Raw genomic sequence first — 21,546 nt, 5'->3', positions numbered from 1 at the left:
GGAGTCTAGCTCTGTCGCCCAGGCTAGAGTGCAGTGGTTCGATCTCGGCTCACTGCAAGCTCCACCTCCCAGATTCAAGCAATTCTCCTGCCTTAGCCTCCCCAGTAGCTAGTACTACAGGTGCGTTGCCACCATGCCGAGCTAAGTTTTTGTATTTTTAGTAGAGACAGGGTTTCACCGTGTTAGCCAGGATGGTCTCGACCTCCTGACCTTGCGATCTACCTGCCTCAGCCTCCCAAAGTGCTGGGATTACAGGTGTGAACCACCACGCCTAGCCTGTTTTTTTTTTTTTTTTTTTTTTTTTTTTAAAGGCGGAGTCTTACTCTTGTTGCCCAGGGTGGAGTGCAATGGCACGATCTGAGTTCACTGCAGCCTCTGCCTCCCAGGTTCAAGTGATTCTCCTGCCTCAGCCTCCTGAGCAACTGGTATCACAGGCATGCACCACTACGCCCAGCTAATTTTTTTGTATTTTTGGTAGAGATAGGGTTTCACCATGTTGGCCAGGCTAGTCTTGAGCTCCTGGCCACAAGTGATTCGCCTGCCTCGACCTCCCAAAGTGCTGGGATTACAGGCGTGAGCCACTGTGCCCAGCCCTATCTGCTTTTTTGAGTCCCATTTTCTTGTTTTTTTTTTTTTTTTTGAGACAAGAGTCTCGCTCTGTTGCCCAGGCTGGAGTGCAGTGGCACGATCTCAGCTCACTGCAACCTCCGCCTCTGGGTTCAGGTGATTCTCCTGCTTCAGCCTCCCGAGTAGCTGGGATTACAGGCACCCACCACCATGCCTGGCTAATTTTTGTATTTTTAGTAGAGTTTCATCGTCTTGGCCAGGCTGGTCTTGAACTCCTGACCTCATGATCCACCTGCCTTGGCCTCCCAAAGTGCTGGGATTACAGGTGTTAGCCACCATGCCCGGCCTTTTGAGTCCCATTTTCATCCCCATCTCTATGGAGTCCGATACTGCCAATTCCTGAGTCTTGGGGTATAAATAGATCTTCTTCTCAGCTTTCCACATTTCTACCTGAAGATTCAGATTTTCTTGATTCTACTAAGTCAGTTATTTGTCCTTCTCTGTAGCATCTGTACTTCTAAATTTTTATAACGTACTCACTTGTTCTGTATCCTTTGGGTTTATGGCTTTGTCTTGGCTTTTTATTTAACTTATTTTTAGAGATGGGGTCTCACTCTTTTGTCCAGGTTTGAGTGCACTGGCATGATTATAGCTTACTGCAACCTTCAACTCTTGGGCTCAAACAATCCTATCTCAGTCTCCCAAGTAACCTGGATTGTGGGTGCATGCCACAATGCCTGGCTAATTTTTAATTTTTGTAGAGACAGAATCTTGCTATGTTCTCCAGGCTGGTCACAAACTCTAGGCTTTAAGCGATCCTTCTTCCTCAGCCTCTGGAGTTGCTAGGATTACAGGTGTGAGCCACCACAACTGGGTTTTGTTTTAGTTCCTCTATTGCTTTTTTTTCCAGTAGGGTTTGAATGGGAATAGAGGTAAATGTGTGTGCTTAAATCTTCCTTCTTTGACTGTATTTCGGTCTTTTTCTATGTATATAGTTATCTATGTGCATTGTTTTTTCCCCCACATAGGATTTTACTTTATTGGTTTAGCCCATTTTATTCTTATGTTATGAATTGTTTTTTGTCTTTTAAAACTTTTTTTTTCACAATATAAATGAGTGCCTACTAGTCCATTGGCTGCATATAGTTGACTGCAAGTTAGAAATACTAAAATTAAATGCTCTGTGTAATGTGAGCTCTGAGGAAATAATGACTAATGGTAGGACAGGATGAAATTATGGAGTGTTATATTTGATGAGAGCTGAATGGATGATTACATCTTTCCTTTGTCCTTTTAAGCATTAAAAAAGCCCTTTTTCTTTCAGGTGCTGTGTGATGTGTTAAGAGCATATTATAAGGAATGGTTTTGTCTAATTTTCATGAGTTATGGTGGCTGAGACATCGAGTCTATGTTGTGGGGCAAAAACTGTAAGTAAACCTCAAGGAATACACTGATTTTTAACTATTCTATGCTTATATAAGACAAGTTATTGATTATTCATGGGAATATACTTGGGATACTTTGTTCTGTTAGCCTTAAGGGTACAGACTAGATATTTCAAAAGGAGGAGTTAGCTTTTATTTAAATCAAGGTTATTTCTGTGTAGTATTAGCATTGCCATATTTCATAGGTTGTACAAAACTTTATTTTTGTTTTTTAATTTTTCAGAAATGGCAGCACAAAAGGAAATCTATGTTAATAGAATATTTTATTGAACAAAGGAGGTTAGATAAGAACTGCAAACCAACAGACTCAGCAAACAAGGAAAGAAACGTGTTAGCCATAAGACATGTTTCAAGTGAATCGAAGTCCAGTAACTGTAGACTTCAGAAGAAAAAAGTTTTCAAAAATTTTATCAAAACAGGTCACTGATAAATAACTCCTCCAGTAATAGGGCTAGGCCTGAAACCAAAATTAACTAAAAAATTAACAAAACAGATCGAACCTGAATTAATTTTCTTTTCATTAAAAAACTTGTTAAAAATAATCAAATTAAATTTTCCTCAAATTTTTATTACCTTGTCCAAAGTAAAGCAAGTATTTTTTAGCATTCATGCCAGCTTTTCTCATGTTCTAGGAATGACAGAAACCTTACTTGAAGCAAACTAGTATTTTTGTTGAAAATGTGTATCAGCATCAGTTAAAGTTGATTTTTCAGACCTGCTCCTCAGTAATAATACTAGCTAATCAGCATTCACGCCTACCAGGACACAAAAATCCTCTTCAAAATTACTCAGAAAAGAAAGTCATTACTCAGGAACGATGTCCATTCAGGAGAAATCAAAAGAGAATTCCTCCAAAGTTACTAAAAAAAGTGAAGATAAGAATTCAGAAACAGAAATTCAGGATTCTCAAAAGAATCTAGCAAAAAAATCAGGTCCAAAAGAGACTACAAAATCACAGGCTAAATCTTCCAGTGAAAGTAAAATACATCAGCCAGAGTTGGAAACACGCATGAGTACAAGGTCATCAAAGGCAGCGTTTAGTGATAAAGCTACCAAATCCATTAATAAAAATACAGTGACTGTGAGGGGACATTCACAAGAATCTACAAAAAAGAAATTATCTCAGAAAAAATTCGTACATGAAAACCCTAAAGCAAATGAACAGCTTAACCGGAGATCACAAAGGCTACGACAATTAACAGAGGTTTCAAGAAGGTCTTTACGCAGTAGAGAAATTCAGGGTCAAGTTCAAGCAGTTAAACAGAGTTTGCCACCAACTAAAAAAGAGCAGTGTAGCAGTACTCAGAGTAAATCTAGTAAAACAAGTCAGAAACATGTGAAGAGAAAAGTACTGGAAGTAAAACCTGACTCTAAAGAAGATGAAAATCTAGTAATTAATGAAGTAATAGATTCCCCCAAAGGGAAAAAACGCAAGGTAGAACATCAGACAGCTTGTGCTTGTAGTTCTCAGTGTGTACAAGGATCTGAAAAGTGTCCTCAGAAGACTCCTAGAAAAGAGGAAGCGAAACCTGTGCCTGTAACTTCTGAGGTGAAAAGATCAAAAATGGCTGCTTCAGTGGTCTCAAAAAAGAATGAGATAAAGAAGTCGGTTCATACACAAGTGAATACTAACACAACACTCCCAAAAAGTCCACAGCCATCAGTGCCTGAACAAAGTGATAATGACCTGGAGCAAGCAGGAAAGAGCAAACGAGGTAGTATTCTCCAGCTCTGTGAAGAAATTGCTGGTGAAATTGAGTCAGATAATGTAGAGGTGAAAAAGGAATCTTCACAAATGGAAAGTGTAAAGGAAGAAAAGCCCACAGAAATAAAATTGGAAGAGACCAGTGTTGAAAGACAAATACTTCATCAGAAGGAAACAAATCAGGATGTGCAATGTAATCGTTTTTTCCCAAGTAGAAAAACAAAGCCTGTGAAATGTATACTAAATGGAATAAGTAGTTCAGCCAAGAAGAACTCCAACTGGACTAAAATTAAACTCTCAAAATTTAACTCTGTGCAGCACAATAAGTTGGACTCTCAAGTTTCCCCTAAATTAGGCTTATTACGAACCAGTTTTTCACCACCAGCTTTAGAAATGCATCATCAAGTGACTCAAAGTACATTTTTAGGGACAAAGCCACATGATGGAAATATAACTTGCCAGCAGGAAGAAATGAAAGAAACTAATTCTCAAGAAGTGAAAATTAATGATATTACAGTAGAAATTAATAAAACCACAGAAAGGGCTCCTGAAAATTGTCATTTGGCTAATGAGATAAAACCTTCTGACCCACCATTGGATAATCAGATGAAACATTCTTTTGATTCAGCATCAAATAAGGTAATCTTTTTATTATGCACAATAGAGGTGCCTAAATATTTTCTGTAAGAAATGTCTATAACATTTTAGTATAAGAACCAAGTCATAAAAGTTTGAAGAGTCATTTGTTAAGGTCTCCTATTAAGTTGTTAGCGAGAGTTTTATTAACCCAGTCTTGTTGTGATAGAACTTTAGATGTCTCACATTTACTTGGGGTGCTTCTCATTGTTTCCTCATTTTTACTCTTCATTTTTATTTTATGTAAGCATAAGCCTGGTGAATTCCAGCTTTTCTTTTAAATTTAATACACTGATTTTCCTATTAATTATAACCATAGAAAGTACATTTCTTAGGGACTACTTTTTTTTTTTTTTTTTGAGATGGAGTTTTGCTCTTGTTCCCCAAGCTGGCGTGCAATGGCGCAATCTTGGCTCACCGCATCCTCCGCCTCCCTCATTCAAGCCATTCTCCAGCTTCAGCCTTCCGAGTAGCTGGGATTACAGGCATGCACCACCATGCCTGACTGATTTTGTATTTTTAGTAGAGAAGGGGTTTCTCCATGTTGATCAGGCTGGTCTCGAACTCGCGACCTCAGGTGATCCATCCACCTCGGCCTCCCAAAGTGCTGGGATTACAGGCGTGAGCCACTGCACCTGGCCTTTAGGGACTACTTTTGACCTAAATATTAAAATTAATTTCAACTAGGACTAAACAGCCTTTTTTCCTACTGGATATAACTTAAAAGTTAAACATCTTTAAGGAGATTACTTGTGTGGCTGTTTTGAATAGTTGGCAAGTAGAATGTCTGAGAGGTATAAATAATTCAGTCTTCAGCCTAAGAATAAAATTGTAGTGGCCAAGACTCTGAAATGGAAAAGTAAATTGAAAACCAGAATCTTGTATCTGAAATAAATTTTGATTATCTAAGAAAGTAGTTTTAAACTTTATGAAAGCAGCTGAGCCCTTTTCTTTCTAAAATAAATTATATGTAGGCTACTAATACATAAAACCAATAAGCAGAAATTTTATATGCATAGAACCCTGGAACTCTAACATACATCTAACTCATTTATTTGTACTATTTAATTTTATAATGAGAAAACTTGAGAGTGGAATGTGATTTAGGCAACTTGTTTGGTGGCACAAATAGAATTAGGATCCAGGTGTTCTAATTCTTAGCCCAGCATTCTTTCTAAAACAACATACTCTGAACATTAGAAATCATTTGAGCAAAAAAAGTCATCATGAATAGAGAAAAAAGTCAAATCACTTCAAAGTTTTGCAAGTGATTTAAAGTTCTCTTTTGAGACATTTTGTCTAGGAGCAAATGTGAGTTAGGAGTCTGGGCTTTATTCCAGAAGGCATGAAAATAGATCAGTGTCTATTATTTTTCTTAAAGGGAGAAGACACCATATTGTACTCTCAGATTTTATTTTCTGTGTAGATAGGAGTGCAAGCATCAATTAAAAGATGATTGTTCAGAGAGATTTTACCAGTCAGTGATAGTAATTAGAAATAAGTAGTGAGTTGTAGTATGAGTAATAAGTGTGGCTTCTTGCAGAGATGTAGTGGCTTTTTATTCAGGATTGTGTCTCCAGATACAGTTGGAGAGTGTGTCTTCTAACTCCTTGCTGCATAAATGCCTGTTAGAACTCAGAAGGCAGACAGTTTATGGAGAGTATATTGATGGATATGAAATCTAATTCATTCCTTTGTAGTAAACTGTGCTAGAATAAAGATGCTTACGTAGACCACATTATTTTGACCTTTGATAACATTGCTTTTACTGAAAGATACTTTGAATTTATGCAGCCCCTCTGTTTGGAGGAACATTATAAGAAACCATCCTGCTGGGCGTGGTGGCTCATGCCTGTAATCCCAGCACTTTTGGGAGGCTGAGGCTGTTGGATCACCTGAGGTCAGGAGTTGGAGACCATCCTGGACAACATGGTGAAACCCCATCTCTACTAAAAATACAAAAAATTAGCTGGGTGTGGTGGTGCGCACCTGTAATCCCAGCTACTCAGGAGGCTGAGGCAGAAGAATCATTTGAACCTGGGAGGCAGAAGCTGCAGTGAGCTGAGATCACGCCGCTATACTCCAGCCTGGGTGACAGAGTGAGACTCTGTCTCCAAAAAAAAAAAGAAAAATCCGAAGAAACTTGCTGCTATGTTAAAAATCTTATGGTTTGAAATTCTAGAATATTGCAAACACTTAGAATATAGCAGAGATTAACATTACTCTCATATGTCTACCACCCAGATTTGACAAAAGTTAACATTTAAAAAACATTACCAAAAATCCTTTAAAGTTACAAAAGGTACATTACAGGTGTAGTTGAAGACTGCAACTCATTTTTTTTTGAAACGGAGTCTCACTCTGTCGCCCAGGCTAGAGTGCAGTGGTGCATCTTGGCTCACTGCAAGCTCCACCTCCTGGGTTCACGCCATTCTCCTGCCTCATCCTCCCGAGTAGCTGAGACTACAAGTGCCCGCCACCATGCTGGGCTAATTTTTTGTATTTTTAGTAGAAACGGGGTTTCACCGTGTTAGCCGGGATAGTCTCGATCTCCAGACCTTGTGATCCACCCAACTCGGCCTCCCAAAGTGCTGGGATTACAGGCGTGAGCCACCGCGCCGGTCAAAGACTGCAACTCTTTATTCCATTTACCTGACTCCCCATAGTTAAATGTGCTCCTAAAGTGGATGTAGATCTTTTCAGTTTTTATTTCTGTGATTTTATGTGTATATAAATTTATAAAGAATACTTAGCTTTGTTTGTGTTTCAGTGTTTTACAAAAATACTAACATATATATTTTTGTAACTTAACTTTATGTAATCAACATTATATTAGATGCTTATTGATACATGGGTATTTTAAAAACTGTATAGGAATATACCACACGTTTATCTTTTCCTCTATGAAAAGACTTTCAGCTTGGGTCATACACTGTAGTTCATGCTTGTAATCCCAGCATTTGGGAGGTTGAGGTGGGAGGATCTCTTGAACCCAGGAGTTTTAGACCAGTTTGAGCAACATGGTGAGACTCCATCTCTACAAAATAATTTAAAAATTATCTAGGAGTGGTAGTGTGTGCCTATGGGCCCAGCTAGTTGGGAGGCTGAGGCAGGAGGACTTCTTGAGCCCAGGAGGTTGAGGCTGCAGTGAGCTGTGATCATTTCACTGCATTCCAGTCTGGGTGACAGAGTGAGACTCTATCTCAAAAGAAAAAGAAGACTTTCACCTTTCAGATTGTTTCCAATTATTTTTCACTAATCTCAACATTTTGACCACTGTCACAGAGTGATCAGGAAATGTGACCATATTGGTTCAGGACATATTTGAGTGTCTGCTATGTTCAAGGTGCTGTGCTAGGGGTATAGAACATGGGTAGGTTTCCTGCCCTTAAGGAGCTTCCATTTCCGTTTCCCTGAGATAGCCGCTGTTGATGGAGTTTGGAGTATTTTTTTCTTTTTTGAGACGGAGTCTTGCTCTGTAGCCAGGCTGGAGTGCAGTGGTGTGATCTTGGCTCACTGTAACCTCTGCCTCCCGGGTTCAAGTGATTCTCTTGCCTCAGCCTCATGAATAACTGGGACCGCCACCACACCCAGCTAATTTTTTTTTTTTTTGAGATGAAGTCTCACTCTTGTCTCCCAGGCTGGAGTGCAGTGGTATGATCTCAGCTCACTGCAACCTCTGCTTCTCGGGTTGAAGTGATTCTCCTGCCTCAGCCTCCCGAGTAGCTGGGATTACAGGCGCCTGCCACCATGCCCAGCTTATTTTTGTATTTTTAGTAGAGATGGGGTTTCACCATGTTGGCAAGGCTGGCCTCGAACTCCTGACCTCAGGTGATCCGCCTGCCTGGACCTCCCAAAGTGCTGGGATTACAGGCGTGAGCCACCATACCCAGCCCCATGCCCAGCTAATTTTTTTGTATTTTTAGTAGAGACAGAGTCTCACCATGTTGGCCAGGATGGTCTCGATCCCTTGACCTCATGATCCACCCGCCTTGGCCTCCCAAAAGTGCTGGGATTACAGGCGTGAGCCACCATGCCCGGCCTGAAGTAATTTTTTTTTGTTATTTACTAATTGAGTATCTGCTTTGGCAAGGTTCTGAATTAGAGGCTATTGGGAATAAAAAGGTAAATATAATATGGTTGTTGCTTTTAAGATTTATAGGTAAGTCAGACACAAATAACTGATTGAAAATAAAAAGTGATAAGCACAGGAAAGAGAATTAGACAAAGTAGATGAAGAACAGGTAGAGAAGACTGGGAAAGGCTTTATGGAAGAGGAGCAATGAGTTGAATTTATACAGGGGGAAAGGTATTCTGGATCAACACTATCCAGTAGGAATATAAGTGAGCCACATACATGATTTAAAATTATCTGGTAGCCACATTAATGGAGTAAAGAGAAATAGATAAAATTAATTTTAGTATCTTTTATTTAACCTGTTTTTTTTTTTTTTGGAGATGGAGTCTAACTTTGTCGCCCAGGCTGAAGTGCAGTGGCACTATCCTGGCTCACTGCAACCTCTGCCTCCCGGGTTCAAGTGATTCTCCTGCCTCAGCCTCCCGAGCAGCTGGGGTTACATGTGCCTGCCATCATGCCCAGCTAATTTTTGTATTTTTAGTAGCGATGCAGTTTCACTGTTGGTCAGGCTGGTCTCGAACTCTTGACCTCAAGTGATCAGTCCACCCTGACCTCCCAAAGTGCTGGGATTATAGGCATGAGCCACTGTGCCCGGTCAGGTGCTTAAGTTTTCAAAATCTGGTGTGATTTATGCTGTCAGCACATCTCAAGTGATACCACATTTTAAGTGCTCACTAGTTAGACGTGGGAGTGATGACCATATTGGACATTATAGTCTAGACAGACAAAACTTGGAAAAAAGGTATAGAGCCAGGAAACTATTGAATATATATGTGGGAGAGGTATTTCCTTTTTTTGAGGTAGGATCTCACTATGTTGTCCAGGCTGGCTTCAAACCCCTGGGATTAAGTGATCCTCCCCTTTTAGTGAGCCTTCTTAGTAGCTGGGACAACAGGCATGCACTGCTGTACCTTGTTTTTAAATTTAGCATGAAGGTTAATAATGGGCTCTGATGCTGAGAGGGTAGCTTGTAGCAAGATCATGGGAAGACTTCATGTCTATATGAATTACTCCAAATAAAAAGTATCTTAAATTTTTTTAGTATGCTAAAATTTACTGAAAGTGTATTTAGATAAAACCCAAAGTTGATGTAAAAATTTTGAATTATATGTGTTCAGAATTTCAGCCAATGTTTGGAATCCAAGCTAGAAAACAGTCCAGTGGAAAATGTTACTGCTGTTTCAACTCTGCTCAGTCAAGCAAAAATTGATACAGGAGAGAATAAATTTCCAGGTAATACTTTGGAAATATTATTTGGATTTCATAGTCTTCAGTGACGTTTTTGTCAGTATTACAGAAAATGTTATATACCAAATAGGGTTGTGACATTCTTTTTAACCATTGCTATATTTTTCATATATGTGATTATCATGACTATCACCCATTGTTTCAGAATTACTTCTGTTGATTGGTTTGTTTAAAGTACCTAAGTACTACCCTTTGACTCTCTACCAAAGTTCTTTTGTTTTTTTAGAGTTAACTTTTATTTGTGACTCACTTTCTTGAGAAGTGTTCCTTAATGAATTGCATAAAATAGTGGTAGCAGCTTATTTCTTAAGTAGTTTATTATTTGTGCTCTACCATTTCGGGTTCTTTTTTTTTTTTTTTTTTTTTTGAGATGGAGTCTCGCTCTGTCGCCCGGGCTGGAGTGCAGTGGCCGGTTCTCAGCTCACTGCAAGCTCCGCCTCCCGGGTTTATGCCATTCTCCTGCCTCAGCCTCCGAGTAGCTGGGACTACAGGCGCCCGCCACCTCGCCCGGCTAGTTTTTTGTATTTTTTAGTAGAGACGGGGTTTCACCGTGTTAGCCAGGATGGTCTCGATCTCCTGACCTCGTGATCCGCCCGTCTCGGCCTCCCAAAGTGCTGGGATTACAGGCTTGAGCCACCGCGCCCGGCCTCGGGTTCTTATCTTTAACCTTTATTTACTCAGTTTTCCATCTGAATGATCCTATCTCTAAATTAAGGATTTAATAAATGCTGCAAATTGTCCACTTGTATAAAAGCCTTAGTTTTGGAACCTTGTGAACTCTTTTTTATAATACATTATTTGGGGGTGGGCGTGGTGGCTCACACCTGTAATCCCAGCACTTTGGGAGGCCGAGGCAGGCAGATCACTTAAGACCTGGAGTTCAAGACCAGCCTGGCCAATGTGGTGAGACCACCGTCTCTATTTACTAAACATACAAAAAATATTAGCCAGGCGTGGTGGTGCATGCCTGGAATCTCAGCTATTTGAGAGGCTGAGTCAGGAGAATTGCTTGAACTTGGGAGGCAAAGGTGAGCCAAGATTGCACCACTGCATTCCACCCTGGGTGACGGAGCGAGACTGTCTCAAAAACAAAAAACTAAAAAAAAAATAATTTGAACTGTTGGGTGAGGATTTGCTCACTTATATTGGATGAGACAGCAGAGGGTATAGAAAATAAATCTCTTAATTCCTATTGTTTCTCTGTTAAAGGAAAGGTATATATGAAGCAAAATGTTGAGTTTGGATAATTACTGACATGATTTAACTTTTTCTCTGAGTTGGGGAAGAGAGAATGTAATATAAATATGAGAAATGCATTTATTCATTAGAAAATAAAATGGGTTGCTTATTGCCTTTGTTTATTATTCTGACTAAAATTCCAGAGAGCATCTTTTTTTTTTTTTTTTTTTTCCTGAGGCGAAGTCTCACTCTGTCTCCCAGGCTGGAGTGCAGTGGCGTGATCTTGGCTCACTGCAACCTCTGCCTCCCAGGTTCGAGCAGTTTTCCTGCCTCAACCTCCCATGCAGCTGGGATTACAGGCACACATCACCACGTCCAGCTTATTTTGTATCTTTAGTAGAGACGGGGTTTCCCCATGTGGGGCAGTCTGGTCTCGAACTCCTGACCTCAGGTGATCTGCCTGCCTTGCCCTCCCAAAGTGCTGGGATTACAGATGTGAGCCACTGTGCCTGGCATCTTTTTTTTTTTTTTTTTTTTTTTAAGCAAGAAAATGTTTTCATTTATTTCTACTTTAGGGATTGTATAATTATGCAGGCATTGAAACAATTTCGTTATTATTTGGTCCTAATAATTGTTAGTTAAATTAGAGGCAAACTAATCTACCATTACATCTCTTTGCAGCTTTGTAGTCTGAGTATGGGACAGCCTTTCTGCCTTTTGTCTGAAGAATAGTATCTAGGAAGGAGGTTCTAATTTTATCAGATGGTCTTTATTAAAAATAAGTCATTTAATGCATTAAAGGTTTTTTTTTTCCTTTGTAATGATTTTATTCATTAGATGGAAAACTAGTATAAAACTCAATACATAACCCACCTTCTTGATTAAATTACAGGTTCAGCTCCCCAACAGCAGAGTATTCTCAATAACCAGACATCTAAAAGCAGTGATAACAGGTAAGTATTAATTAAATTTTAGAGCTTAAGGATTTTAACGTACAAGTTTTGAGTTTAGGGGATTCTTCCCTAAAAAGTTACGCTAGTAACCCTCAGTTTACCTACAGATTCTCATTTCGTTACAACTTTTTCTATGCCTATACACACTGTTTACTATGGAGACTTTTTCTACCTTACTACCTCATTTTTTTTTTTTTTTTTTTTTTTTTTTGTAGTTGGAATGCAGTGGCACAGTCACTGCAGCCTTGAACTCCTGGGCTCAAGTGATCCTTCTGCCCCAGCCTCCCATGTAGCTAGGACTATATGTGGCACCATACCTGGATAATTTTTTAAAAATTCTTTCTTTTAGAGACAGGGTCTTGCTATGCTGCTCAGGCTGGTCTCGAACTCCTGGCCTCAAGTAATTCTCCCACCTCAGCCTCTCAATTCTCTGGGATTATAGGTGTGAGCCACAGTATCTGGCAGCTACCTTATTCTTCTAAATTCTGCATTAAATTTCATTGTGTGACTTTACCGTGGTTTAACAGTTTTGTACTTTATGAACATTTTGGATATTTCTCTTTCATTTCTATCCAGAAAAGACAAATCCTGTGATAAATACATATATCTTTGCTTACTTGTGTGTCTGTATCTCATTGCCAGACTTTCCTCCAAAGTGATTGGGCCTGTCTCAATAGTGTTTGAGAATGCCCTTTTCCCTAGACTTCTAGAAATACTGGGTATTTCACGCAACATGTAAGCGTGTTTTAAGTAAGATTAAAAGCTTGGCCGGGCGCGGTGGCTCAAGCCTGTAATCCCAGCACTTTGGGAGGCCGAGACGGGCGGATCACAAGGTCAGGAGATCGAGACCATCCTGGCTAACACGGTGAAACCCTGTCTCTACTAAAAATACAAAAAAACTAGCCGGGCGAGGTGGTGGGCGCCTGTAGTCCCAGCTACTCGGGAGGCTGAGGCAGGAGAATGGCGTAAAACCCGGGAGGGAGAGCTTGCAGTGAGCTGAGATCTGGCCACTGCACTCCAGTCCGGGAGACAGAGCGAGACTCCGCCTCAAAAAAAAAAAAAAAAAGCTTTTTGTTTTCTTTTTAATGTCAGAATTAAATAGATCTGACTTATTTTGCCTTTCGGATTAACAACAAACGGTATTTAGTACAAATTGGAATGACTTAGATAGCTGAAACTGTAAAACTTAAAAGCATATTCAGACTATGGTGTTACAGGTTTTGTTTTTTTACTGAAAATTGGTGGTTTTCTTTCCCCCTTTTTATTTTTTATTTTTATTTTTTGAGACAGTCTCGCTCTGTCGCCAGGTTGGAGTGCAGTGGCGTGATCTTGGCTCACTGCAACCTCAGACTCCTGGGTTCAAGCAATTCTCCTGCTCAAGCAATTCTCCTGCCTCAGCCTCCCAAGAAGCTGGGACTACAGGTGCACACTGCCACACCCGGCTCTTTTTTTTGTTTGTTTTTTTAGTACAGATGGGATTTCACCGTGTTGCCCAGGCTGGTCGCGAACTCCTGAGCTCAGGCAGTCTGCCTGCCTCAGCCTCCCAAAGTGCTGGGATTATAGGCATGAGCCACTGTGCCAGGCCTGCCCCTTGATTTTTAAAAGGTTTTTCTCCCTCTCTTGAAGTTGAAATTTATCAGTGTTGTGTAGAAAATAAGTTATTTTTTCTCCTCCAATGATTTGAAATGACTTGGATCTGTAACATTTAGTAATTTTATTTTTTTTTAAGGGAGACTCCACGAAATTATTCTTTGCCTAAGTGTAATTCCCATTTGGAGATAACAATTCCAAAGGACTTGAAACTAAAAGAAGCAGAGAAAACTGATGAAAAACAGTTGATTATAGTAAGTATACAACTTGATCATTTTGGTGAATTGTTAGAACCATCTTAGTATATTTCGTATTGCTGTAATACGATATCTGAGGTTGGTAATTTTTATAGAAAAGAGGTTTATTTGGCTTATGGTCCTATAGGCTGGCATCTGCGTCTGTTGAGGGTCTCAGATTGCTTCAACTTATGAATGAATGCCGAAAGGGAGTAGTGAGCTCACGTGCAGAGAGACCACGTGGTAAGGGAGGAAGCAAGAGAGAGAAACCAAGGAAGCTAGCCTCTTTTTTTTTTTTTTTTTTAACCCTGTTCATCCCAGCAGGAGGGCATTCGAGGGCATTTACCTATTTGTATGGGATTCACCTCCATGACTCAAGCACATCTCACTAAGCCCAACCTCCAAATACTGTCATATTGTAGATCAAATTTCCCCATAAATTTTGGTGGAGACAAATCAAATCATGTCAAAATCATAGCAGCACTGTATTTATGCAAGGTTTTAAAGAATAAATTCATTCACTTTTGCCAAAGAGCCTTTTTGTCATAATAAATTTTATTATGAAAAATATTCCCATACCAGGTGCAGTGGCTCACACCTATAATCCCAGTACTTTGGGAGGCCAAGGCGGGTGGATCACCTGAGGTCGGGAGTTTGAGACCAGCCTGGCCAACATGGTGAAACCCTGTCTCTACTAAAAGTACAAAAATTAACCAGGCGTGATGGCAGACTACTGTAATCCCAGCTACTTGGGAATCTGAGGCAGGAGAGTTGCATGAACCTGGAAGGCGGAGGTTGCAGTGAGCTGAGATCGTGCCATTGCATTCCAGCCTGGGCAGCAGAGCGAGACTGTGTCTCAGAAAAATATTCCTGGTGGCCGGGCGCCATGGCTCAAGCCTGTAATCCCAGCATTTTGGGAGGCTGAGACGGGCGGATCACGAGGTCAGGAGGTCGAGACCATCCTGGCTAACATGGTGAAACCCCATCTCTACTAAAAAACACAAAAAACTAGCTGGGCGAGGTGGCGGGCACCTGTAGTCCCAGCTACTTGGGAGGCTGAGGCTGGAGAATGGCGTAAACCCGGGAAGCGGAGCTTGCAGTGAGCTGAGATCCGGCCACTGCACTCCAGCCTGGGTGACAGAGTGAGACTCCGTCTCAAAAAAAAAAAAAAAAAAGGAAAAGAAAAAGAAAAATATTCCTGGTATTATTACAACCCCCTTCTCAAATAGTGACTCTGTCTTCTAACAATAATTGTTTTCATACTTCTACTTTCATAGCAAATTATGATACTTTATTTCACATCTGTTACTTTCTTAGATTTGTCATTTGATCAGTACCTTCTTACAGTAGTTGATTTAAATGTTAAAATAACGTGGAATTTGTCCGGGCGCAGTGGCTCACGGCCTGTAATCCCAGCACTTTGGGAGGCTGAGGCGGGCGGATCATGTGAGGTCAGTAGTTCTAGACCAACCTGACCAACATGGAGAAAGCCCATCTCTACTAAAAATACAAAATTAGCCAGGCATAATAACACGTTCCTGTAATCCCAGCTACTTGGAAGGCTGAGAAAGGAGAATCCCTTGAACTCGGGAGGTGGAGGTTGCGGTTGCGGTAAGCTGAGATCGTGCCTTTGCACTCCAGCCTGGGCAACAAGAGCAATATTCCATCTCAAAAAAAAAAAAAAAAAAAAAAGTAACATGGAACTTAATGTATAAAATGATTTTAAATATCTGTATTGCAGAATACATTATTTTAAAATTACATTTTAAATTACAGGCAGATAAATTGGAAAAGAGATATTTTGATTGATTAAAAATCTAATTTGAAAGAGTGAATATAAAGAAATTAAGGCACCCAGAGTACTAGGAACATTTAATGTAGTTACAGTCAGCATAATCAGTAGAATTTTTTTTTTTTTTTTTTTTTTAAGATAGGGTCTCACTCTGTCACCCAGGCTAAAGTGCAATGGCATGATCACAGCTCGCTGCAGCTTAAGCCTCCCAGGCTCAAGTGATTCTCTCACCTCAGCCGGCTGAATAGATGGGACTAAAAGGCATGCATCACTACACACAGCTAATTGTTAATTTTTTGTGGGTGTGTGTGAGATGGAGTCTCACTCTGTCACCCAGGCTGGAGTGCAGTGGCACAATCTTAGATCACTGTAACCTCTGCCTCCTGAGTTCAAGCAACTCCTGTCTCAGCCTCCTTAGTAGCTGGGACTATAGGCGCATGCTGCCATATCTGGCTGATTTTTGTATTTTTAGAGGTTTATTTGGCTTATGGTTCTGTGGGCTGGCATCTGCATTTTTAGTAGAGATGGGATTTTACCATGTTGGTCAGGCTTGTCTTGAATTCCTGACCTCAAGTGATCTGCCTGCCCAAAGTGCAGGGATTACAGGTGTGAGCCACCATGCCTGGCCTTAAAATTTTCGGGGGGCTGGGCGCCGTGGCTCATGCCTGTAATCCCAGCACTTTGGGAGACCGAGGTGAGCGGATCACAAGGTCAGGAGATCAAGACCATCCTGGCTAACACAGTGAAAAACCCTGTCTCTACCAAAAATACAAAAAAATTAGCCAGGTGTGGTGGCAGGCGCAGGAGAATGGCATGAACCTGGGAGGCGGAGCTTGCACTGAGCCTAGGTTGCACGCCACTGTGCTCCAGCCTGGGTGACAGAGCGAGAGGAAAAAACTGTTGAGTACAGACTTATTTTGTTGTTGTTGTGTTTTTTTTTTTTTTTTTTTTTTTTTTTTTTTTGAGATGGAGTCTCGCTCTGTCACCCAGGCTGGAGTGCAGTGGCATGATCTCGGCTCACTGCAAACTCTGCTTCCTGGGTTCAAGTGATTCTCCCGCCTCAGCCTCCCAAGTAGTTGGGGATACAGGCGCGCACCACCATGCCTGGCTATTTGTTGTATTTTTGATGGAGATAGGGTTTCACCATGTTAGCCAGGCTGGTCTTGAACTCCTGACCTCATGATCCAAAGTGCTGGGATTACAGGCATGAGCCACCTCAGCTGGCCCCCCAGACTTTTAAGACATTAAAAAATTGAGCGGGTCAGGCGTGGTGACTCATGCCTTTAATCCCAGCACTTTGGGAGGCCGAGGCAGGTGGATCACCTGATGTCAGGAGTTGGAGACCAGCCTGGCCAACATGGCAAAACCCGATCTCTATTAAAAGATACAAAACTTAGCTGGCCTTGGTGGTGGGTGCCTGTAATCCCATCTACTCGGGTGGCAGAGCAAGACTCTGTCTCAAATTAAAAATAAAAATAAAAAAGAGTCTAGCTGGGCACAGTGGCTCACACCTGTCATCTCAGCACTTTGGGAGACTGAGGCAGGCGGATCGCTTGAGCTCAGTTCTAGACCAGCCTGGGCAACATGGTAAAATTCTCTCTCTACAAAAAATATAAAAATTAGCCAGGTGGCGAGGCATGGTGGCTCATGCCTGTAATCCTAGCACTTGGCGAGGCTGAGGCAGGTGGATCACCTGAGGTCAGGAGTTCAAGACCAACCTGGTCAACATGGTGAAACCCCCATCTTTACTAAAAATACAAAGAATTAGCCAGGTGCAATGGCACTCTCTTGTAATCCCACCTACTCGGGAGGCTGAGGCAGGAGAATCGCTTGAACCTGGGAGGCAGAGGTTGCAGTAGCTAAGATCGCGCCACTGCACTCCAGCCTGGGTGACAGAGTGGGACTTTGTCTCAAAAACAAACAGAAATTAGCCAGACGTGGTGGCGCATGCCTGTAGTCCCAGTCTTGGTGACACAGTGAGACCCTGTATCAAAAAAACTTTTTTCTCTACACGCTAGTAGTATAATTATTACAAATATGAAATATATATTAGTTCTCATTCATAGAGTATTTACTGTTTGGGGCTTTAGGACTAAGTTTGTAATGTTAAAGCTATTTGTCAGTTTTTAAAAAATTGTTATATGCTGTGGATCAGGTTACTAAAATGGAAACATTAAATCACATGCAGATTTCAAAGATTAGCATGTAATTTTTAGTAATTAACATTGAATGTTATTCATTGTAGATTAAACAATTCTCACTTTATGCTCACACTATAGCCTTAGAGGCTGATGTTCTGGAATAATTCTTTTGGGAGGAAAAAAACTTTTGTTTGTTTTTTATAAATAGGATGCAGGACAAAAAAGATTTGGAGCAGTTTCTTGTAATGTTTGTGGAATGCTGTATACAGCTTCAAATCCAGAAGATGAAACACAGCATCTGCTTTTCCACAATCAGTTTATAAGTGCTGTAAAATATGTGGTAAGTGGAATTTGTGAATTCTACAATGCAAAAATCAGATAATTAGGTCGGTCTCTTACTGAGATGTTGCCATATTTAAATCACTGAAAAATTTATGTTTTTAAGAGACAATAATATGTACAAAGCACATGTAGTGTGTATACTGGCTTTTTAAAAACAAAGCCAAACATAAAAACCAGCTAATTTATTTTGACTGGTTTATGTTGTGGGATTTTGAATTTAAATTTTACTTTTCTAAAGTAGTGATTGTACTTGTCAGAAGTAATGTTATTTAACTTGTATTTTTTAAAAAAAAATTTCCTTTGATTTCAATAATTATTTACTGTTGATAAATCTATTTAATATTTATATTTCTTGGCACAGTTTTATGTATGGAGATTGATCGTGATAGGTATTATACCAAGTAGGTTGTTTGGAGATTTCCTTTACCTTCTCTTTGTTATCATGAGGGTTTTTCTTTATAAGATTAAAAAAGAAAAATTCTAGAAAATTAAGACCTCAGAATTTGTAGTATACAAAAAAAATTCCCACAGAGTAAATCTGTTTTAGTACAAAATTTATTTTTTAATGTAAGTGCATTTTAGGCATAATGGGTATTATTTAATATTTGTGGAAATAGCAAAGTTTTTTTTTTTTAACAATTTTGAACCATTTCAGATATCTTTTGAAAATAGTAATTTAATTGAATTGCTGTTTACCCATATCTGAAATGGAATCTCTTTTTATTATATACATGTTACCTTCAGTACTGTACACTCACATTAATAAGACCTCCAGGATATCTGAACTGAGATCACCAATTCATTTCATATAAATCTTTATATAGGTACCAGATACTGGATTATTTAAAGGTCTTTATTGGCCTCCGTTAAATTCATATGCTTGTGTTAATACTTACCTTCGGTTGAAAGGTTTGTATTCATTGTTTCATTCATCCACCTACTACCCAGGATAGGGTGAGTTTTTACTTTTTTGGTTCTCTACCTGTGGTCATCCTTTATATTTCTTATTTCATCTGACTTGTCCACACACTCCCTCCTACCACTTCACCAAATATAAGGTGCATGGACATAGAATATCTATAGCTAGATATTGTTTTATCATTTGAAATTTGTGCTTTTTCAATTTGACTATGTTAATATCCTTGCATTGTGGAAAAAAAATAGTTCTATCAGGTAGCTAAATTATAGAAAAATAGTTCAGTATATTTTATATACAAACCTCATAGAGGAAGTTAGTTCAAGTAAATTCTACTCAGTGTACATTATTTAATTCTGGTGATCATTTAGTTTCCTGAAATTATAAAAACATTCGATTTCAAAGTCTTAATTCTTCACCTTAAGGAAGATTCTTAATTCTGAGAGGAAAAGTAAATAAATAAATCTAGAAATATCTGCTCTACTCTTCCAAGATGCCAAGGGAAGTAGATTTGTGGAACAAGGTGAAGTCATCATCTTCCAAACAAATTCTGGCTCTCTTGCAAAGCTGCAAAGCATTTTAGCAACGTAGGAAAGATTATTTCCTGCCCCAGCCGGACCCCTCCTCCAACCCCCACTTGATGGGACAGAGCCATGGGTTATTTTTTTTCATTTTTTAAATAAGCTCAAGAGAAGGAATTGAGTTTAGCTGTTGGCCATCCTTTGCTGTTATCAAGGTCGATGTTCTTATCTTTTGCTGTTTTCAAATGTAGGTGTACATAGAGTCTAAGGAAGAGACTCTTCCAAAACATTGTGGTATTCCATAGTGTATGGAGAGAAGAAGAAAACGTACCTATCTTAAAGTTGTTCTACTGTGATCACAGTTCTAGATTTTGGGTTGTGACTTTAAAACATTTATTGGGCTTTTCATTTTATGACTTTCATAGACATTAAGTACTCACAAATGCTTGACAAAATATCTAATTTTATTTAATGCCAATTTTATCTGTTAGGTTTGTCTGTTTGTGTGAAGTATATAGAAGAAGTCATTTGGTGCTCTGGTGTTAATTCATGTTAAATGGACAATATCAGGAACTGAAAATAAAGTTTTTTTCTACTTAAGACTAAAAATAGAATAAATTAGAAACAACTAGTTTTACTTAAAATTTTTTTTTGTTTTCTTTTGAGACGGAGTCTTGCTCTGTCACCCAGGCTAGAGTGCGGTGGTGTGATCTTGGCTCACTGCCTCCTCCACCTCCTGGGTTCAAGCAGTTCTCCTGTCTCAACCTCCCAAGTAGCTGGGACTACAGGTGCACGCCACCATTCCCAGCTAATTTTTGTATGTTTAGTAGAGATGGGGTTTCACCGTGTTGGTCAGGCTGGTCTCAAACTCCTGACCTCAGGTGATCCACCCACCTCAGCCTCCCAAAATATTGGAATTACAGGCATGAACTACTACGCCTGGCCAAAATTTTAATCAAACATTCTGTAGAAAATAAGATAATTACCTTTTTCTTTGGGTAAAAATTTTTTCCCAGGCAGATTAATAATCTGATGACAATTGGAAATAGCTAAAAATCCTATTTTCAAAAGGTTAAAATGTAGATAATTTTTTCTTACCATATTCTTTCGTTTTACCCCATGTGCGTGGCTGACACCATTTGGGGAAATGAATTTTATTTGACTTATTAGAAACTAGGAAGAAGCCGAGGCAACACGTGAAACCCCATCTGTACAAAAAAAGTTAGCTGGGCATGGTGGCATGTGCCTGTAGTCCCAGTTTCTCGGCAGGGCTGAGGCAGGAGGATCACTTGAGCTTGGGAGGTTGACTTGAGCCCGGGAGGTTAAGGTGAACGAAGATTGCACCACTGCCTGTGCGACAGAGCAGGACCCTGTTTCAGAAAAAACCAAAAAAGCCCAAAAAACTATTTAGGAAGAAACCTCTTAATGCTTCAGGTGGAGCCTGGACTCTGGTTTAGACCTAAGAAACTACTTCAGTTTCCTTTCAGAACTAAGGTACTGTTCCCTAAAGATGTGAAGAGAAAGCACGAGTTCTCTCCCCTAGTGTGTTGAGCCACGTTGCAAGGCCAGGAAACTGCCAGAAACTTATCAGGAACTCAGCTATATTTTGAGCTGTTAGTAATGCTAAAGAACTATGTATGGGTTCTTGGCAGAGAAAAACTCAGTCCTTTTTTCCTGTATTATCCTTTTTAACTCCTTTGAATTAATTCACATCTGAGTGAATGATGTGTGGAGGGCACTACTCTCTGGGCTATGCCCTTCAAGTTTAGGAACAAAGTCTGAAAGAAATGAAAACTTAATAAAAGATCTAAGTAACCAGTAAAGCAATAAATCAATATTAAATATTTAACTAAATAAATCATATGTTAGCTTTGCAACTTAGAAGTGGTCAGAATCGTTTGTTTTCATAGACAGGAAAAAGTTAAGATTTGACTTTTAAAATGAACATAGTCATCTATGATTGGTAACAGTACAACTAAAGCAAGAGAAAGCTTAACATTTTTGTGAGGGATAATGAGTAGATCTTTTTTACTGAATCAGGATTTTTGTGGATAATGAGACTAGAAAAATACAATCAAGTCAAATTGTGATACTTTGATTTTGAATGCTGTATGGACTTTATTCTTTCTGTTCTTTT

At 39.7% G+C, this 21,546-nt stretch overlaps 1 protein-coding gene across 10 annotated transcripts in view; it reads left to right on the top strand.

The window, feature by feature from the left end:
* Positions 1-21,546, top strand: part of ESCO1 (establishment of sister chromatid cohesion N-acetyltransferase 1) — a 95,043-nt gene that overhangs the window by 24,371 nt on the left and 49,126 nt on the right. For 9 of the 10 annotated variants that reach the window (XR_004055676.1, XR_004055677.1, XR_004055678.1 and 6 more), the window contains exons 3-8: positions 1,892-1,994; positions 2,236-4,356; positions 9,610-9,724; positions 11,811-11,871; positions 13,601-13,715; positions 17,839-17,970. Coding sequence is in view for 5 of the 10 variants with exons in the window: in XM_030925877.1 (XP_030781737.1) it covers positions 2,830-4,356; positions 9,610-9,724; positions 11,811-11,871; positions 13,601-13,715; positions 17,839-17,970 (1,950 nt within the window). In the remaining 5 variants the exon portion in view is untranslated. The remainder of the gene's footprint in view (positions 1-1,891; positions 1,995-2,235; positions 4,357-9,609; positions 9,725-11,810; positions 11,872-13,600; positions 13,716-17,838; positions 17,971-21,546) is intronic. The other variant, XM_010354883.2, reaches the window with a different exon arrangement.

The sequence above is a fragment of the Rhinopithecus roxellana genome, chromosome 21 (assembly GCF_007565055.1).
Source record: "Rhinopithecus roxellana isolate Shanxi Qingling chromosome 21, ASM756505v1, whole genome shotgun sequence".
In the NCBI taxonomy this organism is placed as follows: domain Eukaryota; kingdom Metazoa; phylum Chordata; class Mammalia; order Primates; family Cercopithecidae; genus Rhinopithecus; species Rhinopithecus roxellana.
This window is presented reverse-complemented; position numbering and strand designations above follow the sequence as displayed.